Below are 18990 nucleotides of genomic sequence, written 5' to 3'. Positions count from 1 at the left end.
CCAATGCATTGAGGTTTCTTCTTTCAGATCTTCCTGATCTTCTGATGCAGTTATATGCTAGGATTTGGATGAGTGTTGGCAAGGTCCAAATGCAAAGCTCTCATTTCCAGAGCTGGTGTTTGGAGGTTCTGTGCCCTAGAGAATGTCATTCTCTTGTCAAGAAGCCTCTTGTGTCTGTTGAGAAGGAGAGAACACAAGTGTAATAATCAAAAGCTCAAAAGTAAACTGAAACTTCACAAATTGCTTCCTGGGGAATGTGAAAGGTCACCTAAAGGAACAGTGATGTTCCTGTGAGACTGTTTTCCTGGGCTCCAGCCCAACAGGATGGAGGGAGGTGAGGGGATAAGTCCTCAGTGATGAAGAAGGAGGGCCTAAACCAGGCCTCATGAGCTGCCATGTGCTTGAAGGGCGGGACCAGTGAGTCTCACCAGGTATAAATATGCCGGGTCCCCATGGCTCTGGTAGAGTCCATTTGCTCGCCCTTTTTGAAGTCTCAAACCAAACTGAGCACCATGAGGCTGGTCCTGTGTTTTCTGCTGCTCACCCTGGCTCTCTGTTGCTATGAAGGTAAGTATCATTTATGATCGATTCAGCCACAGCTCCTGGTAAGTTTACCTCTTTGAGCAGTTAGTAAATGTATGTGTGATAAGGTTGAGGACAGGGAAAGACAATCTGAAATTTCTTCCAACCTCCTAAAAGCCCAGATACATTCAACTAATTTTCTCCTTCCTCAGCAGCTTGGTGGGGGGTGAGGGGGACAAAAAGGCCATTATCAACAGAGTTCAGGAAATGATTTTATTACAGGGATTTTGTTGGTTGTGCTATTTTTCAGTTTATTGTCTTTGTATCTAGGAAGGTGACTTGAGAGAGCTCTGTTCCACAGTATTTTCCAAGTCTGTGAGTAATACATCTCAAATCCCTCCACCAGACTGAGGATAAGCAGGCTCTTGTAGTCTGTCCAGTTGGTTTTCTGGGGAATCCCACCAATAAAAGGGATAGAAACGGTGCAGTCATTACCACTAAGATGTCCATTTTTCTAAAATTAACTAATTTTTTGCAAATCATCCATTTGTGTGTAAACAGAACCTTCCTACATACTCTGTACCTTCAAAAGGAACCAAATTTCATGGGTGTTACCCTCTTTCCTTTCTGCATCCCCTCCTGCCTGCCTTACTGCCCCTCATCTGAAAGCCTACATGTCCCTCCAGTCTGATGGAATCTGCTTGAGACCACACATCACACATCAGACACTTTAGGCACCCCCTAAGGCTAGCATTGTCTTGTCCTTGGGAAAACTGGGTCTGGTGGCACATCCCTGTGATCCAAGCTAAGTGAAGCTGAAACATGAGAAACTGGTCTGAGGCCAGCCCAGGTCACCTCTGGAGATTTGTAGGGTTTTTTTTTTTTGTTTTGTTTTGTTTTGTCTTTAAAGAGTCTTGAAGGGGGTGTAGAACCTGGATTAGGAAAGGTGATTTCTTCAGTTCTACTCAAACATTCATCATCGATCTTTAGAACCATAAGGTGGGTGTCCGCTTCCCTGTCACTTTCCTAGAAGTAAATCTGAGCATCACTGTGGAAAGGCAAAGCTTTTCCCAGTTCCCAGATATACTCTGGTGTGTATCCAAATGGATCACCTCAGCCAGGTGGTGCTGGCATGTGCCTTTATTCCCAGCATTCAGGAGCAGAGGCAGACAGATCTCTGAGTCTACAGTTCGAGTTCCAGGACAGCCAAGGCTACACAGAGAAACCCTGTCTCCAAACAAACAAATATACAAACAACAACAACCAAAAACTCATCAACTCTTGCCACCTTAGCTTTTTACCGTGGACTGTACTTGATGTTGTGACCTAATTCCATCAATTCCAAAATCTCACCTTTCCTACAGAGAAGCAGTCTGCTTGGTTTTTACTTTTCCCATCTCTTATAAAATTCTAACTCTGTTATTCATGTCAAAGTTAGGATGACTCAAAAATTCCTTTTTTCAACTAAGAATCATGAAAATGCTACTCCAGATGCAGTCAAACCTCCAACTTTTAATGCTAGAAAAGGGAATTTCAGCAAGCCATAGAAGCTTGGAGAGTTTAAATGCAGATTAAAACACAGAAACAGAGAGTGTCAATAATAATCTTTCTTTAGTCTCTTGCTGTGTGATCATGAGGACGTCATGCTGCCTTGCTTCAGAGACATCACAGGGGTGAGCCATAATACTGGTTATCCTGTCCAGTCTGAAGACTTAAGTCAGAGAGACACATGCAAAAAGAATTAATCAACAATGAAAAGTAACTTTGATTAACTGACTTCCTCCTCACATTTTCCAGCTAATGCTAAAGTCTGTGAAGCTGTTATGCGTGAAAGCACCATCTTCATAATGGGGACCGAGGCACAACTGGAGGCGGAACTTCAGAAATATGGTGCACCTCCAGAGGCTGTGGAAGCAAAACTAGAAGTGAAGAGATGTGTAGACGAGAACTTGAATGTTATAGAGAAAGGGGGAATAGCAGCCATATTGGTATGTTCATTTTGCTTTCTATACTCAGAAGGCCACAAATGAAGTTGTCCTGACATTCTGTAGGGAACACATGGATGGGGTGAAGCAGGGGAATTAGAGTCATCAGTGATAGGTTGGTTCAGGAATCCACTGCTGAGTTGAACTCAGTTATAACAGTGCCTGGGATAAGTGCCTCCTTCTAGAGTTCCACCCTAGATGCAGCACTCTCATGGCATCCTAACAAAATGAAATGGGCCCTACGAAGGGAGGATTGGGGATAACTCTATTGTCAATCTACTGGGAGCTTTGCTAAGTGGACAACTGCATGATGAGAGGATTTTAACTCGATTGGTGCTGTGGAGAGTGTTGGTGGATGAAAATCACACTGACGGAGGGAGGAAGCTGAGACAACCTCCTTAAGAGCAAAATCCTCGCAGGATGCATTTCTCTGCCCTTTGCTGGCCCTGCCAGAAGCCTGCGAACCTCCTGTTTCCGATCCTCCTTACCCACTTCTGCCCTTGCCCCCTCTGGCTACCCCACTGGAATGAAAGTAGAGTTCACAATTCTAAATCATCAGAAGTTGTTACACCTGGGGAATCATGACCCAGTTTGTCCCCTGCTGATCACAGAGACATAGGGACTTGAGCCACACCTGAGTCCACTCAGAGTGTATTTGCCTGAATTTGGGAAGAGTTTCCGTTAATATGCATTATTTGATGTAGTTTCTCAGAACAATTCAGTATTTCCCCCAAGCACACTTTGCGGGTCTTTCCAAAGTCCTCTAACATGGAGCACTGGTTTGTCAACATTTCTTCTCCTGGAGTTGCCTGCCTCTCCTCACCTTTCTTCTCTTGCTTCCTGTTTATTTCCAGGGAGAAGTTGCAGCTAAGTGTGCTTTAACACCTTGAAATGGCTCTTCCTGCTCCCCATTGGTTCTCACGGATAAACTGACTTTTTCTTGCCCGATGTAGAGGTTTCAACGTCTTGCACTAATAAATTACTCTCCATGCATGTTACCATCTGTCTGTCATTAGTCTCAGTCTTGGGTCTTGCACTGAATGGGTTTTGATTTTTTTAAAAAAATGGATTTTCAGCAATGGTAATAAGTTACAGAGATAATTCCTCAGCCATAGATTTTTGACCAGGTTTTCTATAAGAGACATGAATTCCCTCCTGTGGAGTCAGCCTCATTATAAAAAGAGAAAGAGAAGACAAGCTATCTGCTGTGGGATGTTCTGTTTGTCCTATGGGAGCCCTTCTTGGGTTCTTTGTGGCGTTACCCAGCAGGTCCGTATAGAGGATGATTAGGACCATGGGCCTGAGTGCAGGTGTTTGGGATGGTCTGCACTTGGCTGTGCTGGGGGATGGTCTGTATGTCAAGTTGCTCTGATTGGTTAATAAATAAAACCTGATCGGCCGTGGCTAGGCAGGAAAGATAGGCGGGACTAACAGAGAGGAGAAATAAAAGGACAGAAAGGCAGAAGGAGATGCTGCAGCCGCCGCCATGACCAGCAGCATGTGAAGACGCCAGTAAGCCACCAGCCACATGGCAAGGTATAGATGTATGGAAATGGATCAATTTAAGATAAAAGCACAGTTAGCAAGATAAGGACAGTTAGCAGGAAGCCTGCCATGGCCATGCAGTTTGTAAGCAAAATAAGTCTCTGTGTTTACTTGGTTGGGTCTGAGCGGCTGTGGGACTGGTGGGTGACAAAGATTTGTCCTGACTGTGGGCAAGGCGGAAAAATCTAGCAACAGCTATCAATATGACCATCAAGCCTGGGGACCAGGCCTCTGGAGCACTAGTGTTTGGTCAAGCATCATCTTGCACTGCCCTGCAAGTAAGTTTCTCATTTCTGTAGCCAAAAGTGAAAATGACCACAGATGATAACAAACATTGGCTTCTCCTGTGGCCACTGTACTAAACTCTCTCATTGCTACTCTGTACAACTTGCCAGTCACTGCCTAAGTAATCCAACTCAGTATCTTCCTCCATCCAACCCATGGTACTACTCCATAGTCTGAATGAAAATCTCTGGTTGTCATAAGCTTTGTTGAAGTCCATCCACCATGCTCTCCATTATTTAAAGCAACACTGTGCAACTTAGGCAAGTTTGTGTCCTAATCATATTAATTTATAATTTCCCTCCTATGTCTTTCTGAATATTTCCGAGTTTTCTTCCCCAGTAAAGCAGTCATGGCTTCATACCATGCCAGGGCATGGGAGAAAATGAGAGAGAAAGAAAAGAGGGTTTTAGCAATGCCTACTGTCCTAAACTTGGTCCACATCCTCAAGGCTGATGGGTGCTTGCTCTCTAGGACAGTACAAACACGCTTCAGAAAGTTCAGGTTCCTAAAATGCCTGCCTTTTATGGCTGACCAAGTAAACAAAGAAAAGCAAGAACTCTTCAGAGAATGGGATACAACTGCCAGCAGCACTAACCAAAGAGCTTACACCAGCATAAATGTTTAAGTAAAAGTGACGTCCTAACTGCATTATGGCTAGTGGGAAAGAAACTGAGATAGAATGTTCACATGAAAAAGAATGTTAGACGTTAAAACCATTGTGTGCAACACAGAAGTCAAAACTTAAGGTGACAATTGAAAAACAGAATTGAAAGAGAAAAAATAGAAGGAAAAATTTCCAGAATTAAACCACATGAAATTGAAAAAGCCACAGAAACCCACTCCTCCTCCACATCTATCATATATTTGGGTGATATGGAGAATTTCCATGTAAGGAAAAAGTCTTTCTTCCACAAAAAATAAAATAAAATAAAAACAAAACAAAAAACATGAAGTTGTCTCAAAGTAGAGGGAGTGAAAGGAAAACCTAACAGAGAGGCTTTTGGGTAATATGGCAGACAAAAAGCTGCTTCCTTGTAACTCTGTCAAAGAGAGGAGAAATGGGGTGGGGGGTGTGGTGGGATTTGCCAAGTGTGGTAGCCTACGCCTTGGATCCCCACACAGTTCTCTGGAGGCAGAGGCAGGCAGGTCTCTGTGAGTTCCAGACCACCCTGGTCTATAAAGCAAGTTCCAGGCTATCCAGGGCGACATAGTGAGATCCTGTCTCAGAAAGAGGAAGAGAGGAGAGAGAGAAAGGGCCTCATTACAGAAAGAGAAAGAGAAGACAAGGGTCGGAAACTCACAGGGGTAGTGACAGGATCCTTGAAAAGATGGCAAGCGCTGTAGCGGTAACGCCCGCATTACCAATACCCGTTCACCATGTCTGAGCGAAGGGCTGCGGATTAAAAAATAGAGACAAGAGACAGCGAGTCATTCGTACGTTTGGATGTCGAATGCCATTTATTGAAAGAGGGAAGAAACCTTAAATACATACAGGCTTACAGCACAAATGGAGGAACCCCCGGAGGGCAGAAGTTCGCTACCAATGGTCTACATTCTAGACTCAATGTTCTACATTCTTGCATCTAAGTTGTTAACGCCCAATATGCAGGATACACAAACAAGGAACTTCCCTAAGCAGCTTGATGATATCCACCCCCTACCCCCTCTTCTGACTATCCCTTGGTCCCCTAAGCACATCTGTCCCCCACCTTCTTGTCCCTTTCGCATTTGAATGTAACCCATTGAGTCCAATTGGTGCTGCCCATAAGCACATCGGTGTTTTGCCATCCACTGCGTCAAGACTAATAAATAAACCAATGCCCACGCCTCAAAGGAAAAGTGACTTTCCCTCTCCCAGAAGCTGTCAACTGCCAATAGGCCCTCAGACAGGGCCCTCAGACACTCTTCCCCCATCCATGTTGGCTTTTATTTACTTACTTACTTACTTACTTACTCACTCACTTACTTACTCACTTACTTACTTACTGGTTTTTTGAGACAGGGTTTCTCTATGGAGCCCTTGCTGTCCTGGAACTCACTTTGTAGACCAGGCTAGCCTCAAAGTCAGGTAGCTCTGCCTGCCTCTGCCTCTGGAGAGCTAGGGCAAAAGGCATGTTGGTATTTTAACTGTCATGGTCACATGCAGGGCTTGTGCAAGTAACCACAGCACTGTGAGTTCATGTATGTAATACTCATGTCATATCCAGAAGATAGCATTTTTTCAGCACTCATGTCTATCCTCTGGCTCTTATATTCTTCCTGACCCCTTTTCTGTGATCCTCTCTAAACCTTCAGGTGGTGGGGAGAGGTTGACACAGATGTCTCACCTGAGGCTGAGCACTCACATTCACTTACTATCAACAGTTTGACAAGTTACGAGTCTCTGCATTAACCACTGTCCACTGCAAGAAGAAACTTCTCTGACAAAGACCTAGAGCAGCACAAATATACAGATGTAAACCAGTATTCAGAAGGCAGTTTGACAACAAGACCACTTATCGAAATAACACTAGTTTGTCCCTGGTAGGTGCTGTGTCTTCCTCAGCCATAGATTTTTGACCAGGTTTACTGTAAGAGTCATTAATTCCCTCCTGTGGAGTCAGCCTCCAATTCAGTTGTAGATTGGTTGGTTATCCCCATAACATCCATGTCACAATTACATCCGCAGTCATATCTTACCTGGCAGGCTGATATTGTATTGTGCAGGGTCAAGTGCTGGGTAACACCATTGTTTTTCTTTTTTTTTCTATTTCCTTCATTTACTTGACCTTACTTCTCTTTTATCTTTCCAATTCCCCATCTACTTCCTTTGTCTTGTTCACTTACTATGTTCACATTTGTCCTAAGTAATTTTTAATTTTATAACACATGTCACATTACAGAAAACATTAGGTTTTTCCATAGTTTTGGTTTATGGTCATTGGTTACATATTAATAGGCTTCAGTCAACTTTAAATATGCAGTGTGATTTAATGTCCTTGATGTTGTAAAACTTTGTTTTCTCCTCATCTCATGATACCAGAGAATGAGGACTCAAGAGTACAATGCTTGGAGCTAAAGAGATGGCTCAGTCAATAAAATTCCCTCCTTAGCATGAGTACCTGAGTTTGGAACACCATTACCCACAAAAAAAAAAAAAATAGGGTACAGCAACACGTATCTGTAACAGTGCTGGTGAGACAAAGCCACAGGATCCCTGGCTTGCTCAACAGACAATCTAACTGAATTACTCAGCTCTACATTCAGGAAGAGGTCGTGTCTCAAAAAATAAGGTGGAAAGTATGTAAGAAAGACACCCAACATTGGTCTCTTGACCTCCAAATGTGTGCACACATACATAAACATTCACACATGCATACACATACACACACATAGAGATCAAGTACAATACTCAATGTGATGGTCCCTAAATAAAATCTAAAGAAGCATCCAAACCAAACAGATGAACAAATTGCATTACAGAAATGCAAGAGATATGGTAAAGCAAAACAACCTCACTCCTCCAAGACCTATAGCTCTTCAATTGCTGAATTCAAAGATAACGAAAAGGCTAAAATGCCAGATGAAAATTTCAAAAGTTTACTAGTAAATATGGTGACTGGCCACATAGATCCAAACAATATCAGTTCAATCCAAGACCTGGAAAGGAAAGACAGGGGGGAAAGAATGAGAAAAAACAACAATGGGGATTAAAAAAAAGTGTGGTGGCATTGTGTTCCCCAAAATATTATGTACCCTAATAAACTTATCTGGGGTCAGAGACAGAACAGCCACTAGATACAAAGGCTAGAAAATAGTGGCACACACACCTTTAATCCTAGCATTCCAGAGACAGAAGTCCCTCGTACTCTGTGAGTTCAAGGCCACAAGGATACAGCCAAGCATGGTGATTCACGCCTTTAATCCCAGAAAGTGAGCCTTTAATCCCAGGGAGTGATGGCAGAAGGCAGAAAGATATATAAGGCGTGAAGACCAGAAGCCAGCAACATTTGGCTGCTTAAGCTTTCAGGCTTTCTCGAGCAGCACAGTTCAGCTGAGAGCCATTTGGACATGACACAGAGGCTTCCAGTCTGAGGAAACAAGATCAGCTGAGAAGTTGGCCAGGTGAGGTTAGCTGTGGCTTGTTCTGTCTCTGATCTTCCAGTGTTCACCCCAGTACCTGGCTCAGGTTTGATTTTATTAATAAGAACTTTTAAGATTCATGCTACAAAAACGTAAGCACAGAAATTGAGATTTGGAAAGAAACAAAAACATTGGAAATTTAAAATTCAATGACTCAAAAACCACATTGAAAAGCATCAATAGGCTTGCTCTAACAAAAGACTAAATATCAGGTATTAAGAACGTGGTTGATGAAATACCACAGACATAAATAAGGGAAGAATTTAAGTAAGCAGGACCACTATGTCAAAGAACTTTAGGATAAAATCAAAAGAGCATACCTGATAATCCACTAGACAGACAAATGAGCTAAAGTAAACACTGAAGAAATAGAGAATTAGTTCCCTAAAATTGTATCAGAAATTTTCTAGGCCTAGGGAAAAATGGATACCCAAGTATAGGAAGTATTTAAAACCCCAACTACACTAGATCAGAGAAGAACTTATGCATGTAAAGGTACAAAGCAAAAGAATAATGTCGTGCTGGAGAGATGGCTCAATGGTTAAGAGCACAAACTGCTCTTCCAGAGGTCCTGAGTTCAATTCCCAGCAACTACATGGTGGCTCACAACCACCTGCAATGAGAGCTGGTGCCCTCTTATCTACAAAGATAAACACCTCAAAAAATATCAAATGCCACCAGAGTAGGAATGGCCTTGTTGGAGGAAGTGTGTCACTGTGGAGGGGGCTTTGAGGTCTCATATATGCTCAAGCCACCCCCAGTGTCTCAGTTCACTGCCTGTTGCCTTTGGATCAAGATGTAGAATACTCCAGCCTCATGTCTGCCTGCACATCACCATACTCCCAGCCTTCAACATCCCTGCCATGATGATAATGGACTAAATTTCTGAAACTGTAAGCCAGCACCTCAACTAAATGTTTTCCTTTATAAGAGTTGCTGTGGTCATGGTGTCTGTTTACAACAATAGAAACCCTGGCCAAGACAATTGGACAAGGCAGATAATGAAAGCATAAAAGAAATCAACTGTAAGAAAAACAAAGGAGATAGGTATCTGTAATTCCAGCTCTTGGAAGGTGGGGCAGGAGGACCAAAATTTGAGGCAAGTATGGGCTACCCAAGATCCTGTCTCAAACAACCTGATCATCATAGCACATAATCTGGATCTGTAAGGAATATATTTTACATCAAAACAAATGCTGGGCCTGGGGAGATGATGGCTTAGCTTGTGTCTGCTGCACAAGCTGGGACAGGGCTAAATTTGGATCCCCAGCACCCACACAAAGCTACTTGTGACAATGAAAAAGCTTGTAACCCTAGCACTGGCAGGGCAGAGACAGGCAGAACCCCAGAGCTAACTCTCCAGCTAGCCTAGGCAATTGGCGAACACCAGGTTCCTTGAGAGAGGAATGAACAGTTAAGATCACTTGCTGCTTACAGAGGACCTAGATTCATTTCCTAGCACTTATGTTGGATGTCCCACAACTACCTGTAATTGCAGCTCCAGTGAGTTCTCCATGGGTACCTGCACACATACACACAGAGACATATACGCATAAACAAAATCTTAGGGAAAAAAAAACCTAAAAATAGATCTACCATATGATCCAGCTATACTTTCTTTTGTATTGTATTTTGGTGTGGGGGACTGAGCTTACAGCCTCAACACCATAGCTGCAGCCCCAGCTATCCCAATTCTGAATTATATTTTAAAAGAAAAAATGAAATCAGTGCACTAAAGGGACACCAGCACATAAATGCTGTGGATATCACTCTATATAAATAAAACACTGATTGCCAGTGACCAGACAGGAAGTATAGGTGGGACAAGGAGAGAGGAGAATTGGGGAAACAAGAAGAAGGAGGGAGAGACACTGCAGCCACCACCAGGACAAGCAGCATGTAAAGATGCCGGTAAGCCACCATTCACGTGGCAAGGGATAGATTTATAAAAATGGGTTAATTTCAGATACAAGAACAGTTAGCAAGAATCCTGCCATGGCCATACAGTTTATAAGTAATATAAGCGTCTGAGTGATTATTTTATATGTGGATTGTGGGACTGCGGGGCTTGGTGGAACCTGGAGAGAAGCCCTCCAACAACACATAAATATTTGTTGTAGCACTATTCAGAATAACTAAGATATGTAGCTACAGATATAACTAAGATCCATAGGCTAAGTGTCTATCAATGGATAAATGAATAAATAAAATGTGTCATATGAACACATGGGATATTATTTGGCCATAAAGAAGGGTGAAATTACCAAGCAGTGGTGGCGTAGGCCTTTAATCCCAGCACTCAGGAGGCAGAGAGAGGTGGATCTCTGTGAGTTCAAGGCAAGCCTGGTCTACAGAGTGAGATCCAGGACAGGCATCAAAACAACACAGAGAAACCCTGTCTCGAAAAACAAACGAACATACAAACAAAAAAGAGGTACTAGAGGACATTGTGTTAAGTGGCATAACCCAGACACAGAAAAAACAAAAACAAAAATAAAAAAACAACCAAGTACTGCATGTCCTCTATCCCACAAAGAAGCAAAATGAAAGGTGATGTGAATATAAATGAAACTGGAGATGAGAAGGGTGAGGGTGGATAAGGAAGACTGAATCTGATCAGTATGTCACCATCCTGAGCCTCCAAATCGCTGACAATGTATTGTTCTGTCAATCAAGTGGCCCTTGTATACAAGGATTAAAGCCTGGATGCTTATTACCCCGATCCCCCAGCTGTCAATTACCAAAGTATCACACACCGTCAGCAAGCTAAGAGGAAGGATTCCAGGCTGCCTCTGTTTGGTCCTGGTGCCATGTCAACACTCCAGATGATCTAGGGATCCTTCTAATTTCATTATAATAATAAAAGCATACCCACCAATGGTATGAACCAATGCAACCATGCCCAAAGGAGGAAAGGGAATGGGTAGCACCCTCCTTCCCAAGACTCTTATCTGTGCCTGTCACTGAGTTTGCGAGTTCTTCAACTCAACACTCTGAGCAGCCTTGGCAGCAGGCAGGAGAACATCAAATGGCCAATGAACAGAGAGAAGAGGCTCGGTGTAGAAAGACACCTCCTCCCCAAGCAGGTCTAGGGTTTGGATTCTTAGGGCTTGTTTCTGAGGAGTGCAGTATGCATATGGTCATCTGTGTGCCACCACGTCTGGCTATTTATGTTGCCTTTTTTTTTTTTTTTTCAGAGCTGAGGACCAAACCCAGGGCCTTGAACTTGCTAGGCAAGCACTCTACCACTCAGCTAAATCCTCAACCCCTCTTTAAAAAAATTTTAAAACTGTCCCTGTGGAGCTGTTTCTACTCTGATAAGCCTCAGCCTTGCTATGGCCCCACCCAGAGCATGAATTCCTAGCATGTCCACAGGAACTCAGTGTTCCTTCTCTGCCATAGCAACAAGTTATACTCACTGGGCAGCTCACAAATGTCCAAATTACCTGTTTCATTCATTCAAAGAGCCATTGCCCCAGACTTCTGGGGATTAGTGGGGAGAGGTGTTTGCTTGTTTATTCATTTTGTTTGAGAGTTCTAAACAGCATGTTCTTTAACCATCTGTGCTCAGCTTTTTGGTACCATCAACACAAGAGTGCAGCTCTTGTCTCAAAGAGGGGAAAGAAATAGTGACAGGGGCCCAGGAACACAGATCTGGGCTGCCTCAAATTCCATATTCCAACATGGAAACAGTTTCATTACTTTGTAGTAACAAAACAAAGAAAAGCGTAATCATGCTTTTCAGATGCATACGGTGGGCAATTTCCAACAGAGCAGGTAATGTCCACTATGGGTCTCAGGTACAATCTGATGACACTCAGCTTTGGTGGGAGTCAGGGGTCTGTTTGCATATTCCAAACTTCTTACCTAATAGTCAGAGGGTGTTAGGCTGGACACAGAGTTAGCAATGACTAGATGTAAAAGGAGCTAAAGACAGGCCAAGATGATCTGTAATTTAAGCTCTGAACCTGCAATATTCCAACATCTCCAGTCACTGAAGTTCTAATGAGTCTTTGAAAATGCATGGCTTCACCAGGCAGTGGTGGCACACGCTTTTAATCCCAGCACTAGGGAGGTAGAGACATGTGAATCTCTGTGAGTTCAAGGCCAGCCTGGTCTCAAGAGTGAGTTACAGGACAGGCTTCATAGCTACACAGAGAAACCCTGACTCAAAAAGAAAAAAAAAAAAAAAAAAAAAAAGAAAAAGAAAAGAAGAAAAGGAAATGCATGGCTTCTTTATGAAGACTTTCGTTCACAGTACCAAGGGAACTGTTAAGGCTCTGCTCCTTAGTTGCTCAGGGCTCAGTGTGTAACAAGGACAAATTCAACAAAAGCCACAACCTCCCTGAAAGAATTTCCTTGGAGCAGCCTCTTCCTCAAGGACACCTCAGGTCTGCAAGTTTACTTTGGGGCACTGATTTTAATTATTCCTGGTCTGCTTGAAAATCTACCTAGCCTACCCACAGATGGGCTGAATTGAGCAGTTCAATACCCAGTGTTTAAAAACAAATGAAACTCATTCATCATTCATCAAGCACTTGAATGAAAAGAGGAAAACTAAAAGAGCTCACATTCCCCAGCCTCCCTCTGGCTTACTCTGGATCCCATGAGGAAAACTGTGCCAGCCTCGGATTAAATGTGCTTACAAAGATCTGCTGAGTAGGAAATGCTGGGGGTGGAACCTAGCAAGCTGCATGTTGCCTCCAGGTAATTCTCATGTCAATGTCTGATCCTACAGGCGTAGGCTCCACCTCCATCACATAGGCCTCCCCTCTTCTCACTGTGAGGAGAAACCAGGGTCAGGGCTGGGAGTCTAGAGCATCCTCCCAGAGAGACCTAATTACGATTGTGATAAATCAAAGTTTTTTTTAAGATCAAAATATCTCTAAAATAAGAGGACTATCTTGTTACAAATGTAGCCCAAATAATTCATCCTGGGACTAACTCCTTAAGCCACTGGTTTCTTGGTGAGAATGTTAGATCTGGGCTAGAGCTCCTAAGCCATGTTCTCCTGCAGAAGCCTCTTTCTCCCTCTGTCCTCACAGCTGCTGTCAAAGAAATGGCAAGCACCTCGCCAGGAGACTGCCTCTGAGTCCATGATTCTTGCTACCATCCCAAAGGATGTTTATGGAAAGCCTAAGTAATCAGGGGCTCCAGGTGGCACATCCTGTGTGACAGACACATAAACCTCTGCCCCTCCTACCCCTGCTATGCAGACATCTGAGATAATCTGACTGCAGGCATGTACTGTGAGCTACTCATCAACTAAACAGCATGAGACATCCCCCTCCTTTGAAACCAATAGAATGGGGCCTTCATTTAACCCTGTGGGTCTGAAGTCTCCTCAGTGTCTGTCATGCTATCTTTCCCCAGTATTAATAAAACTCTCCCAGTAAGTCTCTGACTCAGAAGGACAATCTGCCTCAGTGTCTCCCTGAACCCCAAGCCTAAAGTGATAAATCCACAGGAGTCTCTTTAAGAACTATTAGGGAAATTTATTAAGGTAAATTGAGGAAACACACTCACAAATACAGAATGGAGTAGACAGATGAAGTTGTCCTCTGATCTGGGAGTGAATCCACCTTGCAGGCAGGAGCAGGGAGAAGGGGCATGTGAGCCTTCTCCTCCTTTTAAGAGGCCATGTACAATGGCAGGAAGCACTGCCTCCTCCAGGCCCTAGAGCCCAAGGTCTTGGGCAGAGCAAATACCACTACATTTCCCCTTTTTGTCTAAATAAGAAAGTTCTAAACTTAATGCACACTATATACAATAAGAATGACTATCAAGTATTGTCCAGGAAAAGCAAAGGGTAATAACATAAACAAAAATGGAACTACAACCAACATGAATAACATCAAACAAGAAAGACAAGCTAAATGTCCAGAACATAGGTAAAAGACATTATCAAGATTACTCAGATAGCTGTCCTATCTTGAAGATTCTAACTCTAGTACTAATACGTTCTGGCTAAGATACGAGACGATTGTAACTATAACTATATACTCTTCAACTCCATCAAAGACCTGAGAAGGAAAATAATAATACCTGAGAAAACAGAAAATGCAAGTAAGCAATTTCCAAAATTCTTATGAGAATAGACAGAGACAGGTGGCAGCCTGGACAGTCACCTAAGGTTTCTCAGCATCGTTGGGGCATCTAGTTTGGCTACAGGCCTAGAATACCTGACAGACCATTGTCAGAAGCAGGAATTGTGAAAAACCATCTTGGCACAGTTTAGTAGTCGCTTTCCCTTGTGTCCTGCTCATCCGGAAAGGACAGCATTCATACTGTCAGCAGTCGAGGCAAGAGCAGTTCTTTGCCCAGCAGGCCATTTTGTGCCAAAAGCAGACAAATTTCCAACAGAAATGTCTAGAAGCCCGGCATTCTTTTGGGATCAGATTAGTGCTGCCAGGAGCAATCGTGTCTCATGTCAACAGAATCCTAAGTTGTCAAAACATTTAAATGCCATATTCTCTAGGTCTATGAGTGTTTGAAAATTACCTGTCCATCTGACCTATGTTTCTGTAAATCTGGAGAACCTAACTAACATAACTATAGGAATGACAAGCATGGGTGACTATAGTTCTATAAGTCTTATCTACCTAAATAACTTAAGGCTTCACATTAACAAGATAAACAGTCTGTAAGCAGATGTACTGTATAAGGACAATGACCTCAAAATTGTGACAAAATATCTTAAACAGAGGTAGAAATGTATAGTACAATATTCAATATGACAACAATATCCTTAATATTTATCAATATGCAAAATATCCTACATAGAGGTAGAGCATACATATAGTATGATAAATTTAATACTACATTTGTATCAATATACCAAGTATTTCAAACAGGAGTAGGAATATGTGTACAATACAACAAATATAGTTTTGTATTTATATCAATATACAAATTATCTTAAATAGGAATATAATAATAGTTTTCATTTGTATCAATATACAAGAATCAATATCAGTGCAAAGTATCCAAGACTGATAGTTTGCTGAATCAGTTTACTAGTAGATATAATAATCTAACCTAATATACTATACCTATCCATTCTCCTTTTTCTTTCCTAAAGGAGAATACTGACTCTAAATTTTATTGTCCCACCTATAACCCTATAACCATCCATCCATAACCCTGAGAAAAATGAAACCTTTGGGAGAGAGGGAAGTCCTTTTCTTAGAATTGCTTCCTACTGCTTGGCAGTGACAGTATCTCTGTGGGGTCCTGTAAGAAAGCTTAGATAATTAGGTCTCAATAGGGCTAGCTGTAGATTCTGCAGCCAGTCTCAGAGTAGTGGATAAGATTGTCTGAGATTCTGGATAGACGTGTAGTATGATGGACCATCTCATCTTACAACTGTCCTGAAGAGTTTTCAGCCCAAAGTTGATCATTGGGTAATGTTCTTAGGTACAATGGCATCTTTCTGGATTGAGTAGAGTCATTGTTGTGGATCCCCATCTTCCTTCTGGAAACTTCAGAGATTGCTATTAGAAAGATTTATTTTTCACTGTGGAAAACATGAACATTATTAATATCAAAATGGGAAGTTTGGATTTATGCTGGATCAAGAAGGGATTCCCAGAAGTCAAGGACAAGCGTGGAAAAAAATAGAATCTTGACAACAGTGATCCCTAGATGTTGGTTTTCTTCTGTCTCATACCAGTTGGCTCATGTGATATGAGACAGAATCTCCTAATTTTTCTTTTAGCAATATGCTTGGATTTAGAGAAGGAGAGAGCCACATTCCACTTCCAAAGCCAGCTTGATTTATAATTGAATCAGGACCACAATTATTCTGGAGCTAAAGAGATATAGAAGTTAAGCATTGAGATATTAACCTCAATTGGTTAATTGGTACCAATAGGTCCTTCATTTATGTGGTAGACATCTAGGTGTCCAAGGCCTTATGATTTCTTGAAGATGGGTGTGGTGATATTGTTCACCCCAATAATCTTATCTTGGGGTCAGAGAACAGAGCAGCCACTATATTAAACAGGTATATGCAGTGGTAGCACATGCCTTTAATTCTAGCATTCCAGAGGCAGAGATTCATCTGCATCTCTGTGAGTTCAAAGCCACACTGGAAACAGCCAGGCATGGTGACACATGCCTTTAATCCCAGGAAGTGATGGCTGGAAGCAGAAAGTTATAAAAGGCGTGAGGACCAGGAGCCAGGGCCTTTTTAAGCTTTTAGGCTTTTAGCAGCAATTCAGCTGAGATCCATTCAGGTGGGGACTCAGAGTCTTCTAGTCTGAGGATTCATGAAAACAAGATTAACCGAGGAATTGGCAAGGTGAGGTTGGCTGTGGCTTGTTCTGTTTCTCTGATTTTTCAGTGTTCAGCCCAATACCTGGCTCCAGGTTTGTTTTTATTAATAGTACCTTTTAAGATTCATGAATCTTATTTTCTAGTCCCTCCCTATCACCACCCTCATAGTCTGAAGGTAGATTTTTCTCTTGATAAAGGAACAAAAAAAGTGAACATCTTGTTTATAAATAGGTATCTAGTAACTAGTGGTAAACTTGAAATGGTAGAATTCTTTAAAGCCTAATTCTAGGTAGCCTTAAGAAAATGTATCTTAATTATATTTGAACCTGTATTGACCTTGTTTTTTTCAAATATCTTAAGTTATATTTTCTTTTTCAGAGTTGCTTCTTATTTGGGGCTACTTTTTTTTTATTTGAGGCATAATTCATAAAAGGGTATATTGTTTTGATGAGACTTTTTACAACTGTGGCTGGATGTCTTTCTTTAGTCTTCCAAGAAGGGCCATTTTACTTTTTTAGAGTTACTTTTTAAAGTCATGAGGTCAACAACTTGGACTACTATGCATGTAAGTGCTAATGCAAATTAAAACCCAAGTTGACTTCCAACAGCAGTTCATTCTATGTTGACAGTGAGAGAACACTTTGCCTGTTAGGATACTGTTACTCGTGGACTGAAATGCTGAAGAAACCCCTCCCCCTATTTTGTTTTTTGCAAAAATCAAGGTATATCCTAGGATTTCCTGGTTGACCTCAACAGATAAACTGAGATGATAGTCTTAGTTCAGAAATGATCTGAATGTAGATTTACAGTCTACGTGTACAGCTGGCTAAGTGAGATCGCTTTCACAGTTCTGCATGTATCCCATCGGCTCCACATTAGTCACTGAACTCTTAAAACTGGTATTATAACATTATCACAATGTTTTGCGCCAATTTTATAAACTTTACAGTGCAATATGTGTTCCTTTTCTGAGGCAAACCAAAGGTATATTTCTCAAGGTTCTGCTGCTAACAGCAGCGTTGATGGAGGATTTTTTTTATACATTTGTAATAGATAGAAATAAACCAGAAAAAAAGAAGAAAAAAAAAGTGGTGGAGGAAAAGGTGAACACTGCAAGAATACTCAAAAGGGCTGAGAGTTGCAAACGCCAAGAATGGCTTTGCATAGTAAATGAAATAGAACAGCTCTGAACTATAGCTTACTTTTCCTAGTTTGGTCTGACAGAATGATTGAATGCTTTTGTACAAAAATCAGAGCCTTAAAAACAAGGATTTGGTGAGATTGTAAAATGGTGTGCCACTTTGGCAAAACAGTTTGGTGGTTGGTCAAAATGCAAAACATTGTTACTCTGTTACTCAACAGTTCTACCCTTAGGAATATATCCTCAAACTACTGAAAATGTGTACCTATGAAACATGTACATGAAAGTTTACAGCAGTGTGTTGCTAATAGTAAAAAAGTTAAAACAACTCAAATAGCTATCAAATACTGGAGAGAAATAAAATGTGGCTTATTCATACAATAGAATATTATTAAGACATAAAAATGAATGAGAAACTGACAGATTAAATGACTTTGGTGAACCTTCATAATTTCATTTGTAGATATTTCCATTTCTAATTTATAAATACATTTGTGGTTATAAATTATAAACATACTGCCTCCTGTCAACATTGTATATTTCTATTTGATGATTTCTGTGTCAAACATTATATGGAAATGTTTCCAAGTATTTTCTGTATTAACTGTGAATGAATAGAACAAAATAAATTGCCTGTGATGGAAAAAAAATACCAATAAAAAAAAAAAAGATTCATGCTACAGGTAGGCCTGTGGCAGCGGCCTGCAGAGGTAGACGGGCCCGGCGGCGGCGGCTGACAGGGACATCAGGCCCAGCGGCAGCCGGCAGAGACATACAGGCCTGGTGGCGGTCCACAGAGGTAGACAGGCCCGGCGGAAGTGACAAGCAGAGGTAAGTAGGCCCACGTTGGCAGCTGGCAGAGACATACAGGCCCGGTGGCAGCTGGCAGAGACATACAGGCCCGGCAGCGGCCTGCAGAGGCAGACAGACCCGGCGGCAGCTGACAGGGACATACAGGCCCAGCAGCGGACTGCAGAGGTAGACAGTCCCGGCGACAGAGACAAGCAGACGCAGCTTGGAACAGGGATGCCTCTAACCCCAACACCCAGGGAAGAAGCTGTCCCCGTGGGATGGAACCAGAACAAATCTGAACACTCCATCTGAGGACAACCC

General features: G+C 42.1%; 2 protein-coding genes across 2 annotated transcripts in view; one reads left to right on the top strand and one right to left on the bottom strand.

Annotated features, from left to right (window-relative positions):
• LOC143270217 (secretoglobin family 2A member 2-like) overlaps nucleotides 1–18990 on the bottom strand; it is a 66945-nt gene that overhangs the window by 21728 nt on the left and 26227 nt on the right. The gene's annotated exons all lie outside the window — the stretch shown is intronic.
• LOC143271168 (secretoglobin family 1D member 2-like) lies at nucleotides 453–3504 on the top strand. Its single transcript, XM_076563200.1, has 3 exons — nucleotides 453–567; nucleotides 2320–2510; nucleotides 3362–3504. Exons 1-3 carry the CDS (start codon nucleotides 453–455, stop codon nucleotides 3395–3397), a joined length of 342 nt encoding a protein of 113 aa, XP_076419315.1. The 3' UTR covers nucleotides 3398–3504.

The sequence above is a fragment of the Peromyscus maniculatus genome, chromosome 1 (assembly GCF_049852395.1).
Source record: "Peromyscus maniculatus bairdii isolate BWxNUB_F1_BW_parent chromosome 1, HU_Pman_BW_mat_3.1, whole genome shotgun sequence".
In the NCBI taxonomy this organism is placed as follows: Eukaryota; Metazoa; Chordata; class Mammalia; order Rodentia; family Cricetidae; genus Peromyscus; species Peromyscus maniculatus.
The sequence above is the reverse complement of the archived record's forward strand: the minus strand, read 5'-3'. Positions and strand labels throughout refer to the sequence as shown.